Source organism: Rhinatrema bivittatum, chromosome 3, assembly GCF_901001135.1.
Source record: "Rhinatrema bivittatum chromosome 3, aRhiBiv1.1, whole genome shotgun sequence".
NCBI classification, from domain to species: Eukaryota; Metazoa; Chordata; class Amphibia; order Gymnophiona; family Rhinatrematidae; genus Rhinatrema; species Rhinatrema bivittatum.
This window is the reverse complement of record NC_042617.1, coordinates 364,285,145-364,309,828: the sequence shown is the minus strand read 5'-3', so window position 1 is coordinate 364,309,828 and position 24,684 is coordinate 364,285,145. Positions and strand designations below refer to the sequence as shown.

General features: G+C 45.0%; 1 protein-coding gene across 2 annotated transcripts in view; it reads left to right on the top strand.

Moving 5' to 3' along the window:
• HTR1E (5-hydroxytryptamine receptor 1E) overlaps positions 1 to 24,355 on the top strand; it is a 159,588-nt gene extending 135,233 nt beyond the window's left edge. The window contains exons 2-3 of one of the 2 annotated variants that reach the window (XM_029595472.1): positions 22,151 to 22,280; positions 22,827 to 24,355. In XM_029595472.1, coding sequence (XP_029451332.1) covers positions 22,991 to 24,088 — 1,098 coding nt within the window. In that variant the 5' untranslated portion in view covers positions 22,151 to 22,280; positions 22,827 to 22,990 and the 3' untranslated portion in view covers positions 24,089 to 24,355. The remainder of the gene's footprint in view (positions 1 to 22,150; positions 22,281 to 22,826) is intronic. The other variant, XM_029595471.1, reaches the window with a different exon arrangement.
• Positions 24,356 to 24,684: the final 329 nt, after the last annotated feature.

The following is a 24,684-nucleotide window of genomic DNA, read 5'->3' as shown; positions in this document are numbered from 1 at the left end:
ATCTTGATTCTGCTTCATTCCCAGCCGGCAGGAACCCTTGAGGTAAGGACCGGGGCGTGAGCTTCACGGACCGGACTGCAACACTCTCTCTCTCCATATCTTTCCCTCCATCTCTGCTTGCTGTTCCTCTCTGGTTCCTTTTATGGGAACTTATTGGCTGCTTCTAGGTGTGGGATGGGTTGGTATATGGGGGTCTCAGAAGACCCCTGAAAGTTTTTACACACTTTAAGAGGGAACTTCAGACTTTTGCAAATCTATTTGTAAAATGTATACAAAATCACATAATAAGCTAAAAAATCCTGCAAATCATCTCACAATAGCAGTTCTGCATGAGCAACGTTTTGCATGCAAAATTTCACAAAAGCCAAATTTTGTGTGAAAATTAACTATACCTCCACTGAGAAATAGTTATGTCTTTTTGTGAAAGAGTCCACAATTTTGTACAAATGTTTTGGCAAAAGTTTGGCTCACAAATCAGTTTTTATACTAGTAAAATGAGTCTGTAATGCATGCAATTTTTCGTGCGTTACTGGCCCATTTTCGTAGAAAATATCACAGTTTAGTACATCAGCCCTTTATTTATTGATTAATTGATTGATTGATTGATTGATTGTTTTAAGGGACTTATAGGTTGTCTGATCCAAAGTACTCGGCGGATACAGAAAACATACTGGGCCGGATTTTAATATCTACGCCCGATTTTATAATATGCGCACACTTGTGCACCTTGCGCGCGCCGAGCCCTAGGGGAGCCCCGATGGCTTTCCCCGTTCCCTCTGAGGCCGCTCCGAAATCAGAGCGGCCTCAGAGGGAACTTTCCTTCCGCCCCCCCCCCCCCCCCCGCACCTTCCCCTCCCTTCCCCTATCTAACCCGCCTCCCAGCCCTACCTAAATCCTCTCCCTACCATTGTTTTCTTATTTACGCCTGCCTTTACGCACTTGGCCGGCGCGCGATCCCCTGGCATGGCCGCTATGCCGGAGGCTTCGGTCCCGCCCCCTCCCCGCCCCTTTTTTCAAGCACCGGGACATGCGCGCGTCGCTGGGCCTATGCAAAATGGGCTCGGCGCACGCAGGAGCGGGTTTAAAAGGGTTACGCGCGTATATTACTCGCTTAACCCTTTTAAAATCCGCCCCACTGTACATAATTAAAACACCAATAAAACAAAAAATAAATAAAAGCGATTACAACTCAAATTGAAACAACCTTAAAAAGACATACATAATAAAACAGAAACATCTTCATAAGAAAACAAAAAAAAACAAAAACCCGCCAGCTGTTCAAGATGTCAGGGAGCTGAAGGCTTGTGAAAAATATAAAGCTTTCAGTTGTTTCCTAAAGATTGAGTAACATTGTTTCAAGTACCCACTTAAACTGCAAGCTCTCCTTGACTTAGCACCATTGTACAGCACCAGTAGTCCTCTAAAAATCTATGAATATTATTATTAGATTAGTTCTTGTAAATAATATGCATGGGACACAATGGTAGACTTGGAGAATCCCATTAAACCTATCCTGTTTACAGTGTGGTAGCACCAGTTTTCAGAATTATTTAGAGCAATGGTTCCTGGGGGAGGGGAGAATGTATCTTTAGCCAAAAGAATTATTGAATTAAATGTGAACTGGCCTCATTCTCTCCTTCTGCCAGTTGCTTCATTGCCTTTTTTCCAAACACAGGCTCTTCCAATAAAGGGAGCCACCACTTAAGGTTTGTTTCTTTGGCATCTGCCGTATGCCTCATCCTCCATGGTAAAGGTGCCCCTTTTGATGTTTCGCGTTGAGTCTGAAATTACAGGGTAGTCATGGAAAACCATCAAGGGTGATAGAAACTCGTGACATGCTTCTTGAGCAATCACAGATGGACTTTTCAAGCAAATGCATAATTATTAGTTTTCTCTGAACATGGATAGATTTGAAACTTGGCATTTGTATCTTCAAGACAGCAGGCAGAAGGCAGCAAGTGATTTTGAAATAAGCAGCTGGCAACTTCTCTTCATCAAAAAGCACCAGTTTGTCCTCCTCGCTCCTACAGTAAGAAAATCCTTTAATGGCTTTTCAGTAGGCATTTTAGTAAGTTGTGCTAGCTCTAAATGCTTAAATGACTTCAGGAGGGTCATTCTGCATGCATTCTCAAAGCCAACTTGCGCACGTAAGTTCGCTGTGCAAATTTGCAGGTAATTGGCCAGGTACATGCACGGATTAACGCACGCAAAGGGCACACCTCCCCCTCTTCGGAGGGAATAACTTGTACAGGTAAAATTCTGTGCATACATTTTAGATTCAAAAGGTATTCCCCTTAGTTCCAACTCCTCCCTCCTCCGAACATCTCTCCCCAAGTTTATTTATTTTATTTTATTTATTTAAAGCTTTTCTATACCAGCATTCATGATACAATCATATCATGCCGGTTTACAAATAACAGGGGGGTGCAATAACTTTGTTCTATTTTTAACCAGTGCGGAGGAAGCAAAAAGTTACAATATAACAAGGTTGTTGAAACTGGGGGAGGAAGAAGACAAGAATAGTCAAGAATAAATATAAATCTTTACAGAGGTAGATTATTTACATTGTGCAGTGATGTCTCTTTATGGATATTATTTACATTGTGCAGTAAGGTCTCTTAATGGATATTAGACTCTGGGGGGCTTTATTGCCGTAGGATCTCTCCTTGGATATTAGTCTCGGGAAAGGCTTGTTTAAAAAAAAAGTTGCATTAAAAAAAAAAAAAAAGTTGCATAAAAAAAAAGTTGCATAAAAGTTAACGTCTAGCTGGGTTATGCGCATGCTTTTAGATGCACAGACCTATGGGCTCTTTCGTAACGGCCCTTCATGCGCATAAAACCCGGTTTTGTGCGTGTAAATGGCTTTGGAAGCCGTATTTTTTAAAAACCCGATGACGTCAACCTAAAATGGCTTCCCCGAAACCACTTGTTTACAGTAAAAAAAAAAATGTAGGTAAGGGCAATATTTTCACATAGACATAGCCGCAACGCGTTTCTTACAAGGTACTAACACGACTTTTTTCCTTCCTAATGACTAGTCATTCACAACAACAACAAGAACAACAAAAAAAAGGAATAGTCTGGAAATTTTCAGGTAACGATTTTAAGAAGTCAAGGCTCCAAAGTTGTCAGTTTGATCCTTTCAGTTTAAGCTATTTTCTGGCTTTTCTAAGTGTGTTGGTAGGAGGAGAGTACTTATTTTAGGCACACGTAGGAGGCGGGTACAATAGAGTGAATTCACTGTAGAATGCTTTCTGCAGTTCAGAAAGTGGAATGGCGTATTATGGTGCCTGAGAACCTCGCCCCCTCCACCACCACCACCTCCACCCCCCCCGAATGCCTTCACCTGGCCCAGAGGATTTATCTGTACTTCTTACCTTCTCAGAAGGGAGAGCGGCCATTGGTGCAGTGGGGGGCTGAAGCTCTGCTCACTTGTGACATCAGACTGGTGATGCTAAAAGTCAGTTCAGTAGGGGCAGCATATTCGCCCCTGACAACTACTCCTTATTTCTAAAGCACTACTAGATTCTGTACCGACACTAAGGGTGTGCATTCGTTTGAATTCATTTTGGGGTTTTAGTCCTCACTAATTTTTTCCAGTGCACACTAAAAAAAAAAAATTAAGCCCGGATTTTAAACGCCCTGCTTTACGCGCATGGTCGGGCCTTGTGCGCAACGAGCCAATTTTCGAAGGGGCCCAGCCGCATGCATAAGGCCCGATACGCACGCAAGTGCCGGGCTTCTTCGAAGGGCGGGGCGGGCCGTGACAGCGCCACCGTTCTCTGTCAGTAAGCTGAAGTAAGTTGCAAAACAAAGAAAAATAACAAAAAGAGGTAGGGTTTAGGGGCTGGGAAGGAGAGGGGGAAAAGGGAGGGAGTATGTATGGGTAGGGGTGGTAAGAAAGTTCCCTCCCAGACCACTGCTTAATTGGAACGGACTGGGAGGGAACTGGGGAAGGCCGTACGGAAATTGCTAAAGTTCCCTCCCCCCCCCCCACCCACACATACACGCGCGGTTTATAAAATCTACCCCTTAGTGTACACTAAACTGAAATAGTGAAAACTACATGGATTTAGCATGCACTGCTTTCATTTTAGTGCACACTATTTGGATTTAGTGCACACAAAATGAAAATTTAAGAAAAAAAATTACAAAACTTTTTTTAGGGTACCTAAAAAAAGCAAAGGTTTCCAGATGCATATCCCGAACAGAATCAAATAAAGGGGCCGATGCAATACATTTCACTCAGCCGCGCGCACTGTTAACCTGCAGTCAGATGCGGGTAGAATAGGCGCTAATCAATCCCCTAATGCAATAAGGGGATTAGCACATATTCAACGCGCGTCCAACGCGGAGTGAATCTAATAGCGCTCATCACATGCAAATGCATGTGAATGAGACTATTAGGCATTCACTCCCGATGCAAAGAAATAATGTGCATTTCGGACGCACATTTAACTGTCATCTATTAACGCCTGCCTGTAGCCGGCGTTAATAGCTGTGCGCATCCAAAAAAAGTACAGAAAAGCAGAAAAAACTGTGATATTAAGTAGGATGAAAAATAAAAGAAACAAAAGTAAAAAAAAAAAAAAAATTGACAGTCAGACCCATCACGAAAACCAACGCCGAGTTTATGGACGTTGGTTTTCTACTGGCGGACAGCCGAGTCACAAAAACAGATGCCGATAAACCCGGCGTCAATTTTCGTAACTGCTGTCTGCCGGCGTCGGTTTTCGTGACCGGCGTACGGCAGTCACGAAAACTGATTGGGTTTGCGTTAGCAAGGATGCGCTAGGGTCGCGCGAGCGACTCTCGCACCTCCTTGCTAAAGCGAACCCCTAATTTAAATATTGCATGGCGCTCCCCTTGGGGGTCCTGGGGCCTGTAAGAGAATGGGCGCTGACTGTTCAGCGCCTGCTTTCTATGCGACTTTATTGCATCGGCCCCAAAGTGTTTCCATGAAGTTTACAAGCTAGTCAAGACAAACATACATGACAAGAATCTACAGGAAATATATTTATTATATAGAGAAGTGGTTAAGATTTAAAAGCAACCTTTAAAAAAGAAGGCATGCTGTTTTTCCACAAAGTGTGTCATTATCTGTGGAAAAAAATACCCTTTCCAGGTAGAGGCAGGCACTCACTAAAGCAGGCATTGCCAGTGCAGCAGTGGCTTGCTTTTGAACAAGAGAGTTTTTGCCTCTGCACACTGCAGTCTCTGCGTGTGTGTGTGTGTGTGTTTGTAAGAGAGCAGAAGGTAAGAGGAGTACACCCACTAACGCTGCTTGTAAAGAGATAAAACACCTTCCATAGGCAGTAGGGGTGTGCATTTGTTTGCAATGTATTGGCAATCCGCAATGTATAAGGCCATATTTGTTGTATTCGTGGGGAAGCGAAGCGTATCGCGATTCCCACGAATGCAACGAATCTTCACCGAATTATTCGGCCGTCTAAAGGAGCGAATTTAAACAAAACCCCCACCCTCCTGACCCCCCCAAGACTTACCAAAACTCCCTGGTGGTCCAGCGGGGGTCCCGGAGCGATCTCCTGCCCTTGGGCCGTCGGTTGCCAGTATTCAAAATGGCACCGATAGCCTTTGCCCTTATTATGTCACAGGGGCTACCGGTGCCATTGGTCAGCCCCTGTCACAAGATGGTGCCGGCCGTCCATTGCTCCTACCATGTGACAGGGGACGACCAATGGCACCGGTAGCCCCTGTGACATCGTAAGGGCAAAAGGCCATCTGCGCCATTTTGATTCGTAGCAGGCCTGACAGCCCGATGGCCCGGAGGGAGAGATCGCTCGCGGGACCCCGCTGGACCACCAGGGCTTTTAGTAAGTCTTGGGGAGGGATCGGGATCATGGGGGGGTTGTAATACAGTAAATGTGAAGGGTTGGGGTAGGTTTTTTTCAGATTCGGATTTTTTTTTATTTAATTCGTTTTTCTGGTTTCGGGTTCGAGTTCCAGCTTCGTTTTTGCCGAAAAACGATCCGTGGGATAACTCGTTTTCCCACGAAGCACCCGAACTGAAACCCGACCCGAGCCAGAAAAACGAAGCTCATCTCTAATAATTAAATGTAATTGATTAAAATGTTCTCCACATCTGACTTCTTGATCTAAATTGAAGCCTGCAGTTTTACGGGCGGATTTTAAAAGCCTTGCTCGCCGGCGTGCCTTTTTTCCATAGGCCGCCGGCGCGCAGAGCCCCGGGACGCGCGTAGGTCCTGGGGTTTTTGGAAGGGGGCATGTCGGGGCGGGGACCCGATGACGCTGCGTTTCGGGGGCGGGGCGCGGCATTTCGGGGGCGGGACTGGGGGCATGGCGCCGGCCCGGGGGCGCGGTCCAGGCCTCCGGACCAGCCCCCGGGTCGGAGGACGGCGCGTAGATCTTGCAGGCGTAAATCTACGGACAAAGGTAAGGGAGGGGTTTAGATAGGGCCGGGGGGGGTGGGTTAGGTAGAGGAAGGGAGGGGAAGGTGAGGGGAGGGCGAAAGAGAGTTCCCTCCGAGACCGCTCCGATTTCGGAGCGGCCTCGGAGGGAACGGAGGCAGGCTGCGCGGCTCGGCGCACGCCGGCTGCCCAAAATCGGCAGCCTTGCGCGTAAAGCCCCGGGACGCGTGTAAGTCCCGGGGCTTTCGAAAAGGGGAGGGAGGGGGCGTGTCCGGGGGCATTCCCGAAACGACGCGGCGTTTTGGGGGTGTGCCGCAGCGTTTCGGGGGCGGGCCCGGGGGCGTGGTGCTGGCCCGGGGTCATGGTCGAGGCCTCCGGACCAGCCCCCAGGACCGGAGGACGGAGCGGGGCTGCCGGCGATGCGTGCAAAGTTACGCCTGCTTTCAGCAGGCGTAACTTTGCCGACAAAGGTAAGGGGGGGGTTTAGATAGGGCCGGGGGGGGGGGTTAGGTAGGGGAAGGGAGAGGAAGGTGGGGGGAGGGCGAAGAAAAGTTCCCTCTGAGGCCGCTCCAAAATCGGAGCGGCCTCGGAGGGAACAGGCAGGCCGCGCTGGGCCCTTGCGCGCGCCAACCCCGGATTTTATAAGATACGCGCGGCTATGCGCGTATCTTATAAAATCCAGCGTACTTTTGTTCGCGCCTCCTGCGCAAACAAAAGTACGCGCTCGCGTATTTTTTTAAAATCTGCCCCTAAGAATATAAGAAATTGCCATGCTGGGTCAGACCAAGGGTCCATCAAGCCCAGCATCCTGTTTCCAACAGAGGCCAAACCAGGCCACAAGAACCTGGCAGGTACCCAAACACCCAGAAGATCCCACAAATTGGTTATCCTTGAACAGAGCCACCGTACAAAAGAAATACCACTGAACAAGGTTTCCCTTGAATCGGCGAATGTTGGAGAATTAATAGTAAAGGGAAAGAGGTTGGTTGGTGTATACTGATGCAATTAATAGCAGTGGCTACTCCCTAAGTAAACTTGATTAATAGCCATTAATGGACTTCTCTTCCAAGAACTTATCCAAACCTTTTTTGAACCCAGCTACACTAACTGCATTAACCACATCCTCTGGCAACAAATTCCAGAGCTTAATTGTGCGTTGAGTGAAAAATAAGTTTCTTCAGTTAGTCTAAAATGTGTTACTTGCTAACTTCATGGAGTGCCCCCTAGTCCTCTTATTATCCAAACGTGTAAATAACTGATTCACATCTACTTCTTCAAGACCTCTCATGATCTTAAAGACCTCTATCGTATCCCCCCTCAGTTGTCTCTTCTCCAAGCTGAACAGTCCTAATCTCTTCAGTCTTTCCTCATAGGGGAGCTGTTCCATCCCCTTTATCATTTTGGTTGCCCTTCTCTGTACCTTCTCCATCGCAATTATATCTTTTTTGAGATGCTGTGACCAGGATTGTACACAGTATTCAAGGTGCGGTCTCACCATGGAGCGATACAGAGGCATTATGACATTTTCCGTGCTATTAACCATTCCCTTCCTAATAATTCCTAACATTCTGTTTGCTTTTTTGACTGCCGCAGCACACTGAGCCAGTTATTTAGTTTCTTCTCTTTCCTCAGCTTTGGCACCCCAGCTTGGTCCTCTCTTTAGTTTCATCAGATAGGAAAATAATTACTCACAAGAATGTCCTGCTCAGCTCAAGGAAAAATCCTTCTGGTGCAACCTCAGGATCCTCCGAGCCCCAAAGCAAGTTCCCTCTGGCGCAGTTTGGCTTTCTGGCACAGATGAGTTCCTACCTTGGTTAAATTCAGACTTTACCTTTTAAATTCCAAATTACAGGCTGTTTTACACTCTTCTTCTCCTCTACTCTCAAGCTTCTGGGGATTTTTAGAGGAAAATCCCTACACTCCTGATTGCTCCCTTCTGAGATCCTGGGGGAGGGTCACAGCTCCATCCCACTCTCTTTCCTTGCAATCTGGAGCAGCCCCTAACTCAAGAAAGTCAGGGTCTTTTATCACCTCTGCCCCATAACCGAACCCCCTCAGGGGATGTACCCCCTTGTCTGCCAAGAAGGCAGGTTACACCTCCTGACACAGCTGACCCAAAGCTCTGGACTATTCCTATACTGCTTACCAGATTAATCTTTTGCCCCATGCACATCCTGTGCCCTTCCAACCGGTGTTGACATGCTGTTAAAAACCTCTCAAGGCTCCCATACAGAGGAAACCTGCATTTTTACCATTAAATCTTTCAGCGCTTTTTAAAATCCTTGCACTTTCTGTGGCATAGGTGCCTCAGTAGTGATAGTTGTCCCTTACTAGTGTAGAATCAGTGGTCTCAACAGATCCTGCCCCTGTGAGTGATGTCAGGATAGAGTAGGCGAGGTTAGAGAGGTTGGACACTTCAGCTACTGCTTAACATTTCTATAGCCCTACTCCCTATTGAGAGGTGTGGTAATGGGAAATTATTTGGGGATGGCACCATCAGATAAGTGGTTTCTTCAACAAGCTACCTGGTAGTGTTGCAGACACACGTGTGTACGGGACATGGAAATGTGCGATCACTACAGACCCTGCAGTTCACACACACTCACACACTACTCATGATTTATGAGTGATTTATTGGTGTTACCCCAAAGGATGCAGCGTAGCCCATGCTCCTTATTCTTATCTATCCCTTTTGTTTGCTTTCTCTCACTCTTGGTTTGAAGTCCTTACACCTTAGCTGGATGTCTTTCAGGGTCTGGAGTCATCTTCGCTGCCTCATCCTCTTCTGGTGTATCTGTTGAGAATAGTTAGGGATCCGGCTGAAGAACTGGCTTGCTTCCCAGAAAAAAAAACATTAGTTTATAGAGTTTTATTCCCTAGGCCAGACGATCATTTAGTTTCCTGGTTGATGTTTAGGTGGTTCGGGTGCCACGCCTTGTTGATTTTGTGATTGGTGAGTTGGGGATGGTGGTACCTTGTGACTTCATCATGATTGGTGGGCCCATGACCCAAGGTGCAGTGTCCATCATCTTGGGTCCCACGTCTGTATCTATTATTCCAGATTTGGAATTTGTGGCCCTCACTTCACTTGTGCAGGTGCAGTGGTGAAGGGGCTTGACTGTGTGCCAATGGCTACCGGTCCTTCGTTCCAAGTTCCATCTAGCTTGTTAGGCTCATGTTTGCCCATCGTGGAAAGTGCCGTGCTGAAAGTCCCTTTATTATTCTCCCTGATGCCTACCTCTTTGGTTCCAAGTGCAAGGCGTACCTTATCCTAATCTTATTTGCTAACCCTATTATCCTTAATCTCAACCCCAAGAGTGTCAGAGGCCTAAGAAAATTCCAGTGCCCACGTGAGTGCAGGTGGAGTCTTGAGGTGCCTTTCTCAAAAGAGGGGGTGGTTGAAAATGTGCTCTTGTCCTGAGGGGGTGGCTGGCACCCAAGGTCGGGGTGCCCAGGTCTCCAGGAATGGGGGCTCCAGAGAATGAATTCCTGAGAGGCTGCGTGAAGACATGAAGTACTCTTAAGGAAAGAGGCTTAAGTCTATATTCCTCATCCGTCCAGAGAGAATGCACAGAGGTTTTAAGGAACAAAGAGAACTGCTCCTGGTGGGAGTTCAGCTAAGGAAGGTCCTGAAGAGCTGCTGACTGGAAAAAAAAAAAAAAAGGAATGAGCCAGAGCCTCATCTTATGTGAGATTTGGAAGAGCAACTGTGAAAGAGAGAGAAGGAGAGCTGCGACCAGTACTGGTACCAGGGGTGCTCCCAGCGAGGAGGATTCCTGCCCCAGAGAGCTTACCTGCCAGGCATTTGGATACTAGGAGAAACGGAGTTTATTGCTCTTGGTATTGGACTTATGGACAATACTGTGCTCATGTGGATTTTGTTTGCCTGCTGTCAGAGACCAGTAAAGATTTTTATTTTTTGTACATCCGCCTTTGTGGGCAGTGTGGTATTTTTGGCTGGCGTGTTTGGACTGGTGTGCAGAAAAGCGCCCAGAAGAGAGAAAAACCCAAAAAGGCCTTGAAAAAGAGATTCCCTTCCCCTCCCATTCAGGAAGGACCCAGGAGGCATGGGTACGGCTATTGCCCTTGGTCTCCCAGTGAGCCCCTGGGCTTGCATCCAGATCAGGCCAGGGGCTACATATACTTCCTAATTAACAGCAAAAAGACTAAGAGAAGGTATGGTAACATTTTATTTTTAATATACCATTCTTTTCCATAAAATCAAAACGGTGTACAATAATAATAGAATCCAACAAAAGCACAACAATTTATTTAAAGAAATAACAACTGTATCACAACACATAAAGACACACTTCTACATAAAACATGTGAACGGCCAACATTAATAAGTGCAAGGAAGTGTTATAAGCAGAGCTAAAGAAGTCCATCCACAGACTTTATCAGCGTGCAGGCTGTTATAAAAGTATCCTCCCCAGGACCAGCAAAAGAATGCTTTACATGAATTTGAGACTTCACTGGCCTTTTCTTCCGCCGTGACTTTAGAGCTAGAGAAGGCTAATTTTAAATCTAGAATATGATGCGGAGTAGGAATTCAAAAAATAGGGGTCCTCAGAAGATATCCAAAGGAAATTGGATTAGCACCAATTATAGGACTGAGAGCAGATGGTTTTAGAGATTCCTGTAGTCCTGCATCCAAGGGCTTGGTTCAGTCTCTCACTCTTAATTTCCTTATCTAAAAAAGAACTGAATGTATTTTGTTCTTCTGCCCATCTTTCCTGTATGTCTTTTCAAAGTGAAATCATAGTTTGAAGATCCCCGATGAGGTTTTTGAGTGGGAGTATCGTGGGATTACAAATAATAAGGGGTACCCTACTCGGTTTGTCTATTTTTTTTCTCCTTGTTCTGAAGCAGGCGGGGGAGAGGTTTGGGGGGGGGGGGACGGGGACACTTGTAAGGCACGTTCCATTTCTCTCATGGTCTGGCAGTGAGGCCCTGTTGGATTAAAAACTTTGCAGAGAGGGGTGATGCATTTAATTCCATGATTCCTAAACTGCCTTTACAGCAAACATGGCCAAGGCTAGGTACAACCAGAATGAGGTCATGAACAGAGAAGAAGGCCTGCTGAGAACTGCTTGATCCTCCAGCCATCTCGTTCCTTTTTAGGGAGGCAAGTGTTTGACAGCCAGAGCTGAGGGAGGCGGGGAGGGGGGGGGTGGTGGTGGAATATTTAACATACTTTGTTCATGATCCCAGTAGAACCACCTTTGTCAGCTTGGTTTTGTGATATCTGCACAGCCCTTCTTTCAAGCAGTGAGAAGTTTCTGCTGTTTAGGGAAGCTCTGGGATTTTCCTTCTTTTTTTTTTTTTTTTTTTTGCAGAAACAGTCAAACTTGCATGGGAGGGGAGATGTTTCTTAGTACAGTCAAGCTGAGCTCTTTTTGCAGTATTAACCATATTACTGCAAGAATGCATGTCCTGAAACCTCCTGCTTGTCTCTCCTGTGCACCTAGACGTGATTGCAAGCTCTCTGGAGCAGAGAATGTCTCTGATGGGTAGGTGCCCAGCCATGCTTATGTCTCGTGGCGTTACAAAAATAAGTAGTAGTAGTAGTACTGGAGAAAGATTCTTCTAAGAGAAGTCATCTGAACTATTCTTTTATTTCTCCATAGAATCTGATCAGACAGAAAGTTAGTCCTCTGGGTTACCAGTGAATTCTGTTATGTAGAGTGAGAATATACCATCTACTGCTGATAATACCAGTAAAAATAATACTATTCTGTACTTCATATGGTAGAGTAGACTCAGGGAAAGAGATTAAAAAAAAAAATAGAGGGCATGATCATAATTAAAAATGTGCACCTTTCAGTATAGAAAAAAAAAGTATAAAAAATATATCAAGCATACTACATTACAGTGAAAAAAGGGAATAGAAAGCAAGCCAGGAATAAAAGAGAAAAGAACGAGCCATGAAACAGACATGCTGATATTCTCGGCACACCAGAGGAGATAGTTCAGATGGTAAAAGAAGGATAATATTCAGCAAACATTCTCAGTGCTATAATAATACAGATTTCTAAACAACTGCCTAGTTTGGGGGCAGGCTTTCATTTGTACCTGAACACCATATTGATTGCTATATGTTTTGTTTTCACTAATACGCTTATTGATTTTTGCCTTTCGTATTCCTGGAAATTATTTTAAAACGTAATGATTTCTCTTCTTTTGCTTTGGGCTTTTTTTTACTTCCTGCATTTGGCACTGTCCATCTGTCAGATGAGCGTAGCACAAGCAATAAGTAAAGAAATTTGTTTTTCCTGCTGTAGCATTTAAGGAACGGCCAAATGTTTCCAGTCCCAATTCTATGCACTACCAGATTTGGGGACAAAAAAAAACCGAATTCAGTCAGTTTATTAAACACCAATCATGCATTTTTTTAATTTATTTCAAGGATTTATAAACCACCTTCCCAGTCTTGAAAAGGCTGCCCAAGTTGATACACAAAATTAAAAACGTAAAGATACAATGCAGGTAACAGTTGTCAAAAATAGCGAACATCATCAACTAACAAAGCAAAGCCTTTGCATAGAAAGCTGGGTGAGCAAGGTTGCAGCCCTGCTGCCATTAACATGGCGATGGGCTGGGCTGGGCTCCCCTCCTTCCGCAGTCTCCACGCCCTACAGTAGCAATTTGGTTCACCGGGGGGAGAGGGCTTCAGGGTTGGAGGTGAAATCTCACTTCTTCCCCCGCTTCCTTCCCCATTTTTTGGCTGGGCCCAGTCTTACTGCTTTTCATGGGATTTTCAAACCAAGCAGGGGGTCTGCTGAGCGGAGGAGATCCCATGAGGATCCCAGTGTGAAGGGGGTTCGTGTATTTCCCCTTTTTTAAGAGGTGTCGTGCTACCCTCCTCTTGCACTTACCTCGTTCCTGGCTGCCGTCTCTCCTTCCTGTCCTCCCTCCCCCTTTTTTCTCATGCGTTGTGTTATTTGGACTTGCTTGTTACATTGTCGCAGCGGCGGCTGCCCCAAGCCCTGGGTGATTCTATTCTGCAATCTTGTGTGTTACTATGGGAAGCATATACTTTGCGGATAATACAAAATTATTCAGAGTAGTTAAATCACAAGCAGACTGTGATACATTACAGGAGGACCTTGCAAGACTGGAAGATTGGGCATCCAAATGGCAGATGAAATTTAATGTGGATAAGTGCAAGGTGATGCATATAGGGAAAAATAACCCTTGCTGTAGTTACACGATGTTGGGTTCCATATTAGGAGCTACCACCCAGGAAAAAGATCTAGGCATCATAGTGGATAATACTTTAAAATTGTCTGCTCAGTGTGCTGCAGCAGTCAAAAAAGCAAATAGAATGTTAGGAATTATTAGGAAGGGAATGGTTAATAAAACGGAAAATGTCATAATGCCTTTGTATCGCTCCATGGTGAGACCGCACCTTGAAAACTGTGTACAATTCTGGTCGCCGAATCTCAAAAAAGATATAGTTGCGATGGAGAAGGTACAGAGAAGGGCAACCAAAATGATAAAGGGGATGGAACTGCTCCCCTATGAGGAAAGGCTTAAGAGGTTAGGGCTGTTCAGCTTGGAGAAGAGACGGCTGAGGGGGGATATGATAGAGGTCTTTAAGATCATGAGAGGTCTTGAACAAGTAGATGTGACTCGGTTATTTTCACTTTCGAATAATAGAAGAACTAGGGGGCATTCCATGAAGTTAGCAAGTAGCACATTTAAGACTAATAAGAGAAAATTCTTTTTCACTCAATGCACAATAAAGCTCTGGAATTTGTTGCCAGAGGATGTGGTTAGTGCAGTTAGTGTAGCTGGGTTCAAAAAAGGTTTGGATAAGTTCTTGGAGGAGAAGTCCAATAACTGCTATTAATCAAGTTTACTTAGGGAATAGCCACTGCTATTAATTGCATCAGTAGCATGGGTTCTTCTTAGTGTTTGGTTACTTGCCAGGTTCTTGTGGCCTGGATTGGCCACTGTTGGAAACAGGATGCTGAGCTTGATGGACCCTTGGTCTGACCCAGCATGGCAATTTCTTATGTTCTTATGTTCTGGTTTTGGAAGGGAACAGATATAGCGAGGCAGCGGCAGTTCAAAGTGGTGTTTGACGGAATTGCAGGCCCCCCCCCCCCTTCCCCCTCCGGTTGGGATATGATAGTGAGGTCTTGAAAGTGACGGTGGCCTGCAGTGCAGCTTGGGAGACAGGGGTTTAGATGCAGAATCTGTCCCGAGACTGCAGGGGGTGGAGGGGGGTAGGGTGGGGTTTCGATGGTTCGAAGGCTGTTTATTCTTTGAATTTTCTGCACAGAGCGCGGGTCTCCTTCATGTTCGTCAGTAAACTGCAGCCTTGTTTAAATCCATTATGTGCTGCATTGAGTGTTTGTTCGGGATTGGGAGAGAGTCCGAGGGAAACCAAAGTGTCCCGTGTGCTCATGGTTATAAAACAATAACAAAGAAATACATCTCTCAACCTTGTGCGGCCAAAGTTTGAGTTGTTCAGCCAATCGTCAGATAAAAACTTAAAACATGAAATGTAAGTGAAAAAAAAGTTTTATGATGTGTTCATTTAAGGAGAAACCTTACTAGTTTTTTCTTTAATGCAGAAAAATCAACCAGGCCTTGTTTGAACTACCAGATCACTAAACATCGTCATGTAAACCGCTTAGATCTCTATTTTGTATAAGCAGTATACAAAAGATAAGTTCTTGGAGGAGAAGTCCATTACCTGCTATTAATTAAGTTGACTTAGAAAATAGCCACTGCTATTACTAGCAACAGTAACAGTTTTTGGGTACTTGCCAGGTTCTTATGGTCTGGATTGGCCACTGTTGGAAACAGGATGCTGGGCTTGATGGACCCTTGGTCTGACCCAGTATGGCATGTTCTTATGATTTTGAATAAATAAATAAATAAAGCAACCAACATTCAACTCACTCTCAAGTTTCTTCAGAAACAAGAAATTTAGGGTTATGGTGCTAAAGTGAAGGGAATTATAATTAAGGTGACCAATTAGAACACTTTTCAGGATATCCACACTGAACATGCATGAGACAGATTTGCATATAATTGATCTCCAGTGTATGAAACTGTATCTCATGCGTGAAATCTTTACGATGGGCATCCTGAAAGCTAAACTGGCCTTGGAGCTCACCAGGACAGGTTTGGGAAGGCCTGAGCTAGCACCATATCATGCAGGACAGGCCGAGCCAGACCCGTGTGACATGGAGCTTACCTTGTTTCCTCAGTGATAACAGAGTTCAGTAGAGTTTGTAGCCAGTGTCCAAAAACTTGCATATATTTATTTTATTTTCTATATCTAAAAATTATCGATAAACCACCCTATCTAAAATTCTAGGCGACCAATTAGAAAACTTTTCAGGATATCCACCCTGAATATGCATGAGACAAAATAAATACAGAAATAAAACATATTTATTAAAGTCCAACTGCACATGAACACAATAAAAAATACAAGTGGCTGTTGTTTTTGATCTTTCATGAACGGTATCTGACTAATGAGCCATTAAATCTTATCCTCACTACGTGACATAGTCAGAGAGACTGTGACATGGCAGAAGGCTACGAGGAGGCGTCGTGTCCTTGTCCAGAGCACACGAGAGGCAGAAGGTGCATTTACGCCAGATCTGTTGAGGAGTCAAGGCCGGCACATGTTGTTTTCCAGAGCGAAGGAGATCCTGCATCAGACGAGGGTGCACACTGGAATAGACTCGATCGCCATCCAGCCACTGGCGCTAATATTCACGTGCTGGGCTGGATGCATGACAGAAAGGACACGAGCAAGCACGCGAAAGCAAGCAGGCTTCTCCTGCAGGCTCAGGAAGGAACATTGCTTCTTTATCTTGGTGGCAGAATCCCTGGCTCAGATCCAGAATGCTGCAGGTTTAAGTCCCGAGTTCCGCTGCAGTTCTGTGAGCCAGGGAGTCCCATGCTCTCACGATTCCATGGCCACAGCTGCTGGAGGGGAGGGGATTGGCTGGGGGTGGTGAAAAGGAGCAGGAGGAGGAGAGGGGGATCGGCTGAGGGGCTGGGAGAAGAGAGGGATAAGGGAGGGACGTGGGGAGGTGAGAGAGAGAATTGATTGGTGAGATGTTTTCGAAACTTTTCTCCTGCTTGACTCTGTGCCTTTCTTAACATAAACTGCCACCCCTATACCAATTTTATCTGTCCTGTCATGCCAATAAGGGTTTGTAACCTGATTTCACAGTGCCCCATTTGTTATCCCCCTTCCTCCCAGTATCTGAGATGCTTATTATGTCTATATCTTCCTTCTGACTCTCCAGTCTTATTTTTCAGACTTCTGGCATTTCCATACAGACAGTAGGTATATTTGTATTTTTTTTTTATGTACCCACAACCTGCATATCGTTTGCTCATGGGTTATAAAATACTGTAGCAGCCTTGCGCGCTCCCATATACAACATGCGCATATGGGGCACGCGTAAGCAGTTACGAAAGTTATCCTCCCGAAGCATATAACTAGGTGGGCAGCATGGCTGCTGCTGATTGCATCCCCCTACCTGAAGAAGTCTCCTCCTCCTCTGGGATACCCTGACACCGTCTTAGGTTCTTTTTCACGGTGGGCCACCACTTTCATCGCTATCTCACCCACCAATTCATCTCTGGGACTTTCTGCTATAGTCAAGTGCCATGAAGGAACAGTGCAGTGCTGTAACATTGGGAGTTAAGGCAGTGTTTTTCCAACTCAGAGCCCTTGTCCTACCAGAGTCTACTATAATCCACCTGCTTCACAATTCCTGTGTGGGAGTAGAAGCATTCCTTAAGGACTCTGGATAGGGCGGGGGGGGGGGGGGTCCCTTTATTTCTAGTCAATTCTGTCGTGAGCTCTGCAATCTCTATCCTCAGTCCAGACAACTGGACACAGAAAAGGCAAACATCCTGCTTCCAGAAGGGCTCTTTAAAAATTGTTGCCCCCCCATAGCTATTGAACTGCACTGCTATCAACATTTCCACTGCTTTTGTTTCTGTTAGAATAGGATGACAAGGATCTAACCCTTTTAAAATTAAAAAAAAAAAAAAAAAAAGGGGGCTTACTAATTTCCCCTTATAAGTAACTGCTAGATAACAGATCTGAGTTAAGGACTGCTTTGCTTTAAGGAGCAACGTTGCAGAAATATTCTCCCCCTCCTCTGAGCCAGAGCAGAGGTTGAATTAAAATTGATTTTATGTTTCTATCCAACTGAATCCACCATGTTGCTATGTAAAGTGAAAAAGCTTAAACACATGGGTCCTATATACTAAAGATTTTCTATCTATGAGGAAAATGCTTAGCACATAAGGCATATGCGGTAAACATGAGGCTGAAAGAGTAACAGTGAAACTGGATGTACAAATCTGTGCTGTTTCTCCAGTAAAGCAAAGAAACCTACTTTGTGTCAGCAATTTAAAACCACATGCATCTACAGTATCACTCTAGATACAAGAGTGTCTGAAGTTTCTTTTAAATTGCTAATATTAATGGTTTACTTTTTGCTTTTCATGCTACTGGGTCCCTTCCTTGACTCTTTATAATCTCCTTTCACATATGTGATTTAAAGTTAAGGTGTTCTTTCACACACAAAACTAAAATCAAAAAATATGAGAGCAATTTTCAGTTTTGCCACAGAGCTTGATTGCAAGATTATTTTCAAAGAGAAAAACTCCTTTTGGAGTTTCCCTTTGAAAATGGAACCTGCACGGCACCACATGAGTACATTTGTACCCGTGCACTTTGCACCTGCAGGGAAGTAGGTACAAAATGGACACAGAGATTTGAAAATAAACTCGCGGTGTGTACTTTCATCCCCCAACCTAACTCCAGGCCTTTTTTTCATGCAGGCAAAAGTACACACCTTGAGAAACAGCATGCATACTAGAGATGTGAATCGTGTGATCGATCATCTTAACGATCGATTTTGGCTGGGGGGGAGGGAATCTGATAGTCGCGGTTTTGTTTTGTTTTTTTTAAAGCGTTTAAATCGTAAATCGGGGGAGGGCGGGAAAACCGGCACACTAAAACAACCCTAAAACCCACCCGACCCTTTAAAATAAATCCCCCACCCTCCCGAACCCCCCCAAAATGTTTTAAATTACCTGGGGTCCAGTGGGGGGGTCCCGGTGTGATCTTCCACTCTCGGGCCTCGGCTGCGTTAATAGAAATGGCGCCGGCGCTACCTTTGCCCCGTCATATGACAGGGCAAAGGTAGCGCCAGTGCCATTTTGGTTCCTGTCCCCCGACGTCACGAGCGCAGGAGATCGCTCCCAGACCCCCGCTGGACCCCCAGGGACTTTTGGCCAGCTTGGGGGGGGCCTCCTGACCCCCACAAGACTTGCCAAAAGTCCAGCGGGGGTCCGGGAGCGACCTCATGCACTAGGGCCGTATTGCAAAATGGCGCCGGCCGTATGGCCGTATTGTCGTATTGCAAAATGGCGCCGGCCATATTGCCGTATTGCAAAATGGCGCCGGCGTATGGCCAGCGCCATTTTGCAATACGGCATTTTGCCATTTTGCGCCGGCACCATTTCTATTAACGCAGCCGTGGCCCGAGAGTGGAAGATCACACCGGGACCCCCCCCCCCCCCCCCCCCCACTGGACCCCAGATAATTTAAAACATTTTGGGGGGGTTCGGGAGCGTGGGGGATTTATTTTAAAGGGTCGGGTGGGTTTTAGGGTTGTTTTAGTGTGCCGGTTTTCCCGCCCTCCCCCTTCCCCTCCCCCCTCCCCCGATTTACGATTTTTGACGATAAATCGGGGGAATTCCTATTGTATCGCGCCTCTAACGATTTTTGACGATTTAAAATATATCGGACGATATTTTATATCGTCAAAAAACGATTCACATCCCTAATGCATACTTTTACCTGCTAGCAGGGAATGCAGTTTTCAAAATGGGATTTTACATGGGGAAACATGTTTACCTGCACAAAAGCCTTTGGGGTAGATTTTCAAACCGCGCGATTTGGCATACTTTTGCTGGCGCATCAGGCGCAAGCAAAAGTACGCTGGATTTTAGTAGATACGCGCGGAGCCGCGCGTATCCGCTAAAATCCGGGATCGGCGTGCGCAAGGCTATGGATTCTGTATAGCCGGCGCGCGCCGAGCCGCGCAGCCTACCTCCGTTCCCTCCGAGGCCGCTCCGAAATCGGAGCAGCCTCGGAGGGAACTTTCTTTTGCCCTCCCCTCACCTTCCCCTCCCTTCCCCTACCTAACCCACCCGCCCGGCCCTTGTCTAAACCCCATCCTTACCTTTGTCGGGGGATTTTACGCCTCCCAGAGGGAGGCGTAAATCCCCGCGCACCAGCGGGCCGCTAGCGCGCCGGGACGCAACCTGGGGGCGGGTCCGGAGGGAGCGGCCACGCCCCCGGACCGCCCCGGGCTGTAGCCACGCCCCCGGGCCCGCCCCTGGAATGCTCCCGACACGCCCCGAAAACGCCGCGCGGTTCTGGCCTGCCCCCCGACACGCCCCCCTCAGAAAACCCCGGGACTTACGCGAGTCCCGGGGCTCTGCGCGCGCCAGTAGGCCTATGTAAAATAGGCTCACCGGCGCACAGGCCCTGCTCGCCTAAATCCGCCCGGATTTGGGCGGATTTAGGCGAGCAGGGCTCTTAAAATCCGCCCCTTTGCTTTTTCTTTCCTTGATGCAGTATCAAGCAGGTGCTACATACAGTTATATCCCCTGCCCCAATTCTCTCCCAGACACCGGGACTCAGGAGGAAGGTCACGACCTAGTGCAGACCCCATGACCTCCTAGAGATTCTCGCATAGGGAGAATATCTTCTTCTTTTCAAGGCCCTTGGGGTTTCTCTTCACTGGGGCTCTTCTACTCATCAGTTCAGTCCAGGCAGCTGAAACACCACTTAGACTCCCAGATTGTTGTTTGGAATAAAAATACTTTACTGGCACTGATGACTAAGCAGGTAAAACAAAGTCTACAATGATAAACAAGTGAATAGGGCACCAGACAGCAACAGAGTTCAAAAGGTACAAAAATCAACTCTCAGCCTCTTTAGGACAATATATTTGCTTCAGAATTGTATAAATAAATAAATCCATAGTCATTCTGCTGCCCTCACAGGCAGGTCACCTCTCAGGGCAAGGACCCTCCCCCCTTGGCACTTCCCAGATATTTTATGTAGACCATCTTTCCTTGCATCTCTCTAGCTTTTCTCACTCTGGCAAACTACTGGCTTACTCATCTGACGGGAGCTTCATTTGGGATCCTTCCTCAGATGGGCTGGCTTTTTCCTTTCAAGTCCCATCAAGGACAAATTCAGCACACCCTTCTGCAAGAGCTCTCTCAGGAACAAGATGAGAGATATTCCTTGATCTCTCCTCCCAAGAATTCTTCCTGGGTATCACAGTCTGGCCCCAATCACCTTTCCTGAACAGGACCTCTTCTTCCTCGTCTCTCTTGAAAGCCTGCCTGGTCTTGGTTGAGAGCTACTCCCTCAAAACAGGAATAATTCAGTTTCTCAGCACTCCTCCTTGGGAGAAAGCACTTCCTTGGACGTTTCCTATGGAGGGACCAGACGCCCTCTGTGAAAGAGATGGACAGTGGACACCCTCAGATTCTAAATCCTGAAATCCTGCTGCATCACATGAGAGCAGGAGTTTTGTTAAGAGTAAGACCCCTCCCAGAGTCGATCCTCCTTAACACACTCCTGCCTAAACTGACATCCCTGTTGAGACCACTGATCCTATACTATAAAACTCCTACACTGGTAAGAATCAGCATTCAATTCATGTCACCTGATCTCTACTATAGAATACAAATGGGTTTTGATGGCCTTTAAGGTGCCTGGTCCCACTAGAGGTTAGAAATTTCCTCAGCTCCTGGCCTATCTTCAGGACACCCTTATAGACATTGGTTTTCAATCTGGAAATATACACACTGAGATTTCAGTGTATGTTAGAATCTCTGCATTATACACATGGACATCAGTCTATTCTGAAATTGATGTCCTATGCCTTTCTGCCCTTTATGGTTAAATTCTTATGCTGACTGCAAGCAATTACTTACAATGTGACAAGCAGTCATGCTGATGTTTATCAAATTACATTAACTGCTTTTGACCTAAAAATTGTGATTCTTATTTTTGCCTTTCAATCTTACAAGATATTAAAGTGATTATATTATGCGTCCAAGAAAAGCAGTGGTAAATTGCACGGAGTGACAGGTACAACCCTAAACAGAAAGTATGAGGGTAGCCTGCAAGGAGCAGCAGTTTCAGCTCTAAACAGAATATATGAAGGTAACCTAGGCAACAGTTACAACCCTAAAATCCTTGCTAGCAGACTGGATGGGCCATTTTGGTCTTTTTTGCTGTCATTTACTATTTTACAGTTTTTTTAAGAACAGTTTTTTTTTTTTGCTTTCTTTGGGGATGGAAGAAGGTTCATGGCATTTAATCCAGGAGCTTCCTCTCAAAGGCATGTTATTTTTCCATTTTCTCCTAAGAAAGATATGTGTGTGATATGTGGATTGTCAGGAATAATTAGACAAAATTATGAAAAGCCTCTAGTTCAATTAATCATTGAAAAAAACTGAACAGCAATTCCCAGTCAATGTTATGAGTTTGGAAGCATGTGTTTGCAGATTACGTATTATAAATTATCAGTCAGATTTTTTATTTTTTTATTTTTTTTAATAATAATGTGCTTCTGCCAGGACACTGAAATGCTTTTGCAGAACCTCACAGTCCTGTCTTGAAATAAACTGAAAATTTTCACTGAAATAAGCTTTACTGTTTTATTTTACAGAATATGTTGACGTTGCACAGTTCTGAATCTGACATCTAATTAAAACCAAAAGATCAGAGAGTCTTCCTGGAGGCCATCTGAAAGTTTGACTTTCAATGATGCTAAAGTACTCAGAGGGCAATTTTCAGAGGTATTTACCCAGGGGGAAATGGACTGGCTCTAAACTATCCTCCTCAAATGCAGCTGAAAGCACTCGCAGTTTTCTCAGAGCTTCGTTAAAAGGAGATGGTCCTGCAGGCACGTTCAGGTCAAGGGAGTAAAAATAGCACCGTGCATAGGTGAATTCCATCTGTCCATGCGCTGTTTTGCCCTCACTTGGCTGCCTGTATCTAGAGCCGGAGCAGAGCAAGACTCTTTTAACATGCATACTACTTTGTACTTGTAAATTTTCTAAAAGAAGCAACCCGGTTAGTTTCTCTTTGAAAATCTGCATAAAGCACTCACAGTAAAAATGCCCGCATGACTTGTAGCACTGTGGGCTATTTAAAAAAGTACCCTTTGAATGAGGATTAGTAATAAAGAGAAAGATGGAAGGACTGAGGAGAGAGAAAAGCAGTGTGACAAATTAATTCCAGCTTTTCCATTTCAGTAATAAGTGCTTCAACTTTCGTTTTTCAGTATGATTGGGCATTTTATTTTTTGGGATGGCACTAACAAACACGGTTTTGTCTTTCAGGTAAAGCCATGACCAGAAGAAGACCATGCATCCTGTGCATATCCATTCAAAATGGAGCTTCAGGAATTGTACACCTGAAGGATATTTGCATCTAGAGCACCCAAGTCTGGATGACTAACATATAGATATATCAACTTTTCCATTAAACATTTTATGGGGAGAAAATGAATTCCACAAATTGCACAGTGGGACCCAGTGTGGGAGACAAAACTAAAACCATCACAGAGAAGATGCTCATTACCCTGACGCTTGCTGTAATAACAATTCTGACAACATTGTTGAATTCTGCTGTAATTGTTGCAATCTGCATAACCAAGAAACTACATCAGCCTGCCAACTACTTAATCTGCTCTTTAGCTGTGACAGATTTTCTTGTTGCCATTTTGGTCATGCCCTTGAGTATCACCTACATAGCCATGGATACATGGGCTCTTGGATATGTCATCTGTGAGATATGGCTTAGCGTGGACATGACGTGTTGCACTTGTTCAATTCTGCATCTTTGTGCCATCGCACTGGATAGATACTGGGCAATCACAGATGCAATTGAATATGCTAGGAAAAGAACAGCAAGAAGGGCTGGGCTTATGATCCTCATAGTATGGGCTATATCCATTTTCATTTCATTGCCACCATTGTTTTGGAGACACCACCATAGCAAAAATATTCCCAGTCAATGTATAATTCAACATGACCATGCAGTCTACACCATCTACTCAACTTTGGGGGCATTTTATATTCCCTTGACTTTAATACTGATTTTATATTATAGAATTTACCATGCTGCAAAGAGTCTCTACCAAAAACGTGGTTCTAGTAGACATCTGAGCAACAGGAGTAATGACAGCCAAAACTCATTCGCTCATTGTAAACTCACCCAGACATTCTGTGTGTCAGACTTCTCCACTTCAGATCCAATGATGGAATTTGATAAAAAAAATGCCTCAATGAGAATTCCACCTTTTGAAAATGACCTAGACCAGGCTGGGGACCGTCAGCAGCAGATCTCCAGCTCAAGAGAGCGAAAGGCAGCTCGGATTCTTGGGCTGATACTGAGCGCTTTCATTTTAAGCTGGCTGCCATTTTTCATTAAGGAGCTCATTGTAGGCCTCAACCTTTGTACTGTGTCAGCAGAGGTTGGAGACTTCCTGACTTGGTTGGGTTATGTCAACTCTCTTATCAATCCATTGCTTTATACCAGTTTTAATGATGATTTCAAATTAGCTTTTAAAAAGCTCATCCAATGCAAAGAACATTCTTAGAGCATGTAGAAATCTCTGTTAAGCGTATGACTATCATACTGGCCTTAAGGAGGACAAAATAAGTTGAATTATGGACTATTTTGTTTGCCTTCAGATTTTCCAGCCTCAGAGTTTTATGTGTGTTGTTTTATTTTGTTTTAGTTTGGGGGGGTGGGAGAAAGGTGTTGCCTGCTGTTTTCTTTCTGGCCTGTAACTTGTTATGCTGTTTTCTACCTCTGGTGTTACTCCTAGTACAATGTTGAAAATAAATTTTCTTATACTAACATACCACATTTCCAATACAAATAACGCTCATGCATTCATGTTTAGCTGTTATTTTAGATCTAGTCACTTATCACAATCCTACGTCTTTCTTCTCTTCATTGCTTTAGTCTCAGCAAAACATCAGAATGAAGTCTAATCAATGCTAATTTGACATACAATTTGTGGTAATATAAATCTGTATAATTACATATGTGTGTTTATGTGAGTATAGATAACATAGGAGTGAGATGGCATTGGCTTAAGTATCTTAACATGGTAAAGAACCAGAAAGGAAGGCAACTGGGTAGACTGGATACACCAGTTAGTCTCTATTTGATGTCCTTTATTATGGC